Source organism: Haplochromis burtoni, unplaced genomic scaffold (genome assembly GCF_018398535.1).
Source record: "Haplochromis burtoni strain Fernald_Lab_line unplaced genomic scaffold, NCSU_Asbu1 Contig_29, whole genome shotgun sequence".
NCBI classification, from domain to species: Eukaryota; Metazoa; Chordata; class Actinopteri; order Cichliformes; family Cichlidae; genus Haplochromis; species Haplochromis burtoni.
The window spans coordinates 3,423,444-3,426,005 of NW_024582390.1; the positions used below are offsets into that span (position 1 = coordinate 3,423,444).

Below are 2,562 nucleotides of genomic sequence, written 5' to 3' on the forward strand. Positions count from 1 at the left end.
GAGAGCGAAGCGCTCTAATAGGGTGATATGGTACTACAAGGTCATTAAGATAAGATGGGGCCTGATTATTTAAGACCTTGTATGTGAGGAGCAGGATTTTGAATTCTGGATTTAACAGGAAGCCAAAACAGGAGAAATCTGCTCTCTCTTTCTAGTCCCTGTCAGGACTCTTGCTGCAGCATTTTGGATCAGCTGAAGGCTTTTCAGGGAGTTTTTAGGACTTCCTGATAATAATGAAATAATAAAGAAGTTCATGAAGTCATTACTAGTTAACGTTAAAGGGATGGTTGGCTCGACAGAGCTCTGACTGTTTGTCAGCCTGGCTACAGAGCTGAAGAGAAACCTGGGGTTGTTCTTATTTTCTTCAATCAGTGATGAATAGTAAGATGTTCTGGCTTTGCGGAGGGCTTTCTTATAAAGCAGCAAACTATTTCTCCAGGCTAAATCATGATCCTCTAGATTTGTGACACGCCAGTCATTCAAAGTGAGAATGAAGAGGGTGTTCACGGTCGGCACTGAGAGATCGACCTTTCCTCAAAACAGAACGATGATACAGCTGATCCAGCGAAGTTTGCCACCAAAGCTGAGCACTGAACACGGAGGCTTCAAGTCAAGATCACATGATCACACGTTGTGGCCTTTCGGCGTCCTAATAAGAACCAAGCACCGAGTAGAAAGAAAAAAATATTGTTCGTTTGGAGAATAAAATCCTCAGCAGAAGCTCTCAGTGACTGACCCGGTCACGTGACTGCCAGTGACACGAGAGGGGGGGGGGGGGGGGGGGGGGGGGGTGAAGCGAGAGAGAGAGAGAGAGAGTGATAGAGGGGGAGGAGAGATCGAGCGAGCGAGAGAGAGAGAGAGAGAGAGAGGGGGTCCGGAGTGCAGCGCGTCTCCCTCAGAGAAGAGACCGGAGCGCGGAGCCGCTGAGCGCGCACACGGAGGCACGCTGCTGATCGCTGATCACTGATACTGACTGATCGATCAGTCCATCTGAAGCTCGTGCGCGAGGAGGCGCGTTCAGGTGGGCACATTTTTTTCACTTTTCACGTTTTCATACCTTCTGCTGTCGCGTGAGCTCCCTCTGCGCGCGCCGCTGTGAGATTAGATCAAAGTTAGAAACAGGCTGACCTCACTGCTCATCGGTTATCTCTCTGTGTCTCTCGTGCAGGCTCCGTGATGCGCCGCTCGTGCAGTAAATGAGCCGAAGGAGAAGTCAGCTGATCTGAGGAGGAGACTTTGATTTGACAGCTGAGCGCGCGGACAGGTGTGTGCTCCTCTGAGGTGCGAGCGAGCAGGTAGAGCTCCACCTGCTCCACCCCTGTGGAGCTGCTCCGCCCTCCTCGCGTTTGACGTTCTCTTGAAACATGGAGAACGTGTCGGTCCCGGGCGCGCCGCCTCCGCTCTGTAACGACTCTGTGCTGCCGTACTCGCCCACGGGAAACCGCTCTGACCTGAACTGCACCCCTCCCTTCTTCGCTGACCTTTATGTCATCCTGCCCGTCATCTACTCCGTGATCTGTGCCGTGGGGCTGACAGGAAACACCGCCGTCATCTACATGATCCTCAAAGCCCCCAAAATGAAAACGGTCACCAACATGTTCATCCTGAACTTGGCCATCGCAGACGACCTGTTCACTCTGGTGCTGCCCATTAGCATCGCCGAACATCTGCTCAACTACTGGCCCTTCGGGGAGGTCCTCTGTAAGGTGATCCTGAGCATCGACCACTACAACATCTTCTCCAGCATCTACTTCCTGACCGTGATGAGCATCGACCGCTACCTGGTCGTCCTGTCGACCGTGAGATCCAAGCGCATGCCTTACCGCACCTACCGAGCGGCCAAGATCATCTCGCTGTGCGTGTGGATCCTCGTCATCCTCATCGTCATGCCCTTCACGGTGTTTGCCGGCGTCTACGTGGACCCGGCTGATGGCAGGAAAACCTGCGTGCTCAGCTTCCCGAGCCCCGAGCCCCTGTGGTTCAAAACCAGCCGCATCTACACGCTCATCCTCGGCTTCGCCATCCCCGTCTCCACCTTCTGCATCCTATACACCATGATGCTGTACAGGCTGAGGAACATGCGGCTCAACAGCAACGCCAAGGCACTGGACAAGGCCAAGAAGAGGGTCACTGTCATGGTCTTTGTCGTCCTGGCCGTGTGCCTGTTCTGCTGGACGCCGTTCCACCTCAGCACCATCATAGCGCTGACCACGGACCTGAGGACCACGCCCCTGGTCATCATGATCTCCTACTTCATCACCAGCCTGAGCTACGCCAACTCTTGCCTCAACCCGTTCCTCTACGCCTTCTTGGACGACAACTTCAGGAAGGCCTTCAAGACGATGCTGGAGTGCAGCTCGGCCTGAGCAGGACCACCTGTGTGGCGTTGTTTTTGTGCCACTATTCTGAGCGCACGTAAAAAACTTTTGCAGGTGCAAGTGTTGCATTTTGAGTAAAAATTTATTTTGAGCAAGAAAAGCAAAATTTGAGTGAACAAAATTCATTGCTGCGTGCAAAAACTGTATTTCAGTGTTTGCTATTATCCACACACACACACACACA

The 2,562-nt window shown here is 52.7% G+C and overlaps 2 protein-coding genes across 2 annotated transcripts in view; one reads left to right on the forward strand and one right to left on the reverse strand.

Annotated features, from left to right (window-relative positions):
• LOC102295017 (serine/threonine-protein kinase tousled-like 1-B) overlaps positions 1-2,562 on the reverse strand; it is a gene marked incomplete at its 5' end in the record, with an annotated part of 18,543 nt that overhangs the window by 8,729 nt on the left and 7,252 nt on the right.
• On the forward strand, positions 867-2,477 carry LOC102294717 (neuropeptides B/W receptor type 2). The gene is made up of 2 exons (XM_005918138.3): positions 867-1,021; positions 1,169-2,477. Exon 2 carries the CDS (start codon positions 1,365-1,367, stop codon positions 2,364-2,366), a length of 1,002 nt encoding a protein of 333 aa, XP_005918200.1. The 5' UTR covers positions 867-1,021; positions 1,169-1,364; the 3' UTR covers positions 2,367-2,477.

Coding starts and splice junctions, on each gene's coding strand:
- LOC102294717 (XM_005918138.3), top strand. CDS start 1,365: ATGGAGAACGTGTCGGTCCCGGGCGCGCCGCCTCCGCTCTGTAACGAC.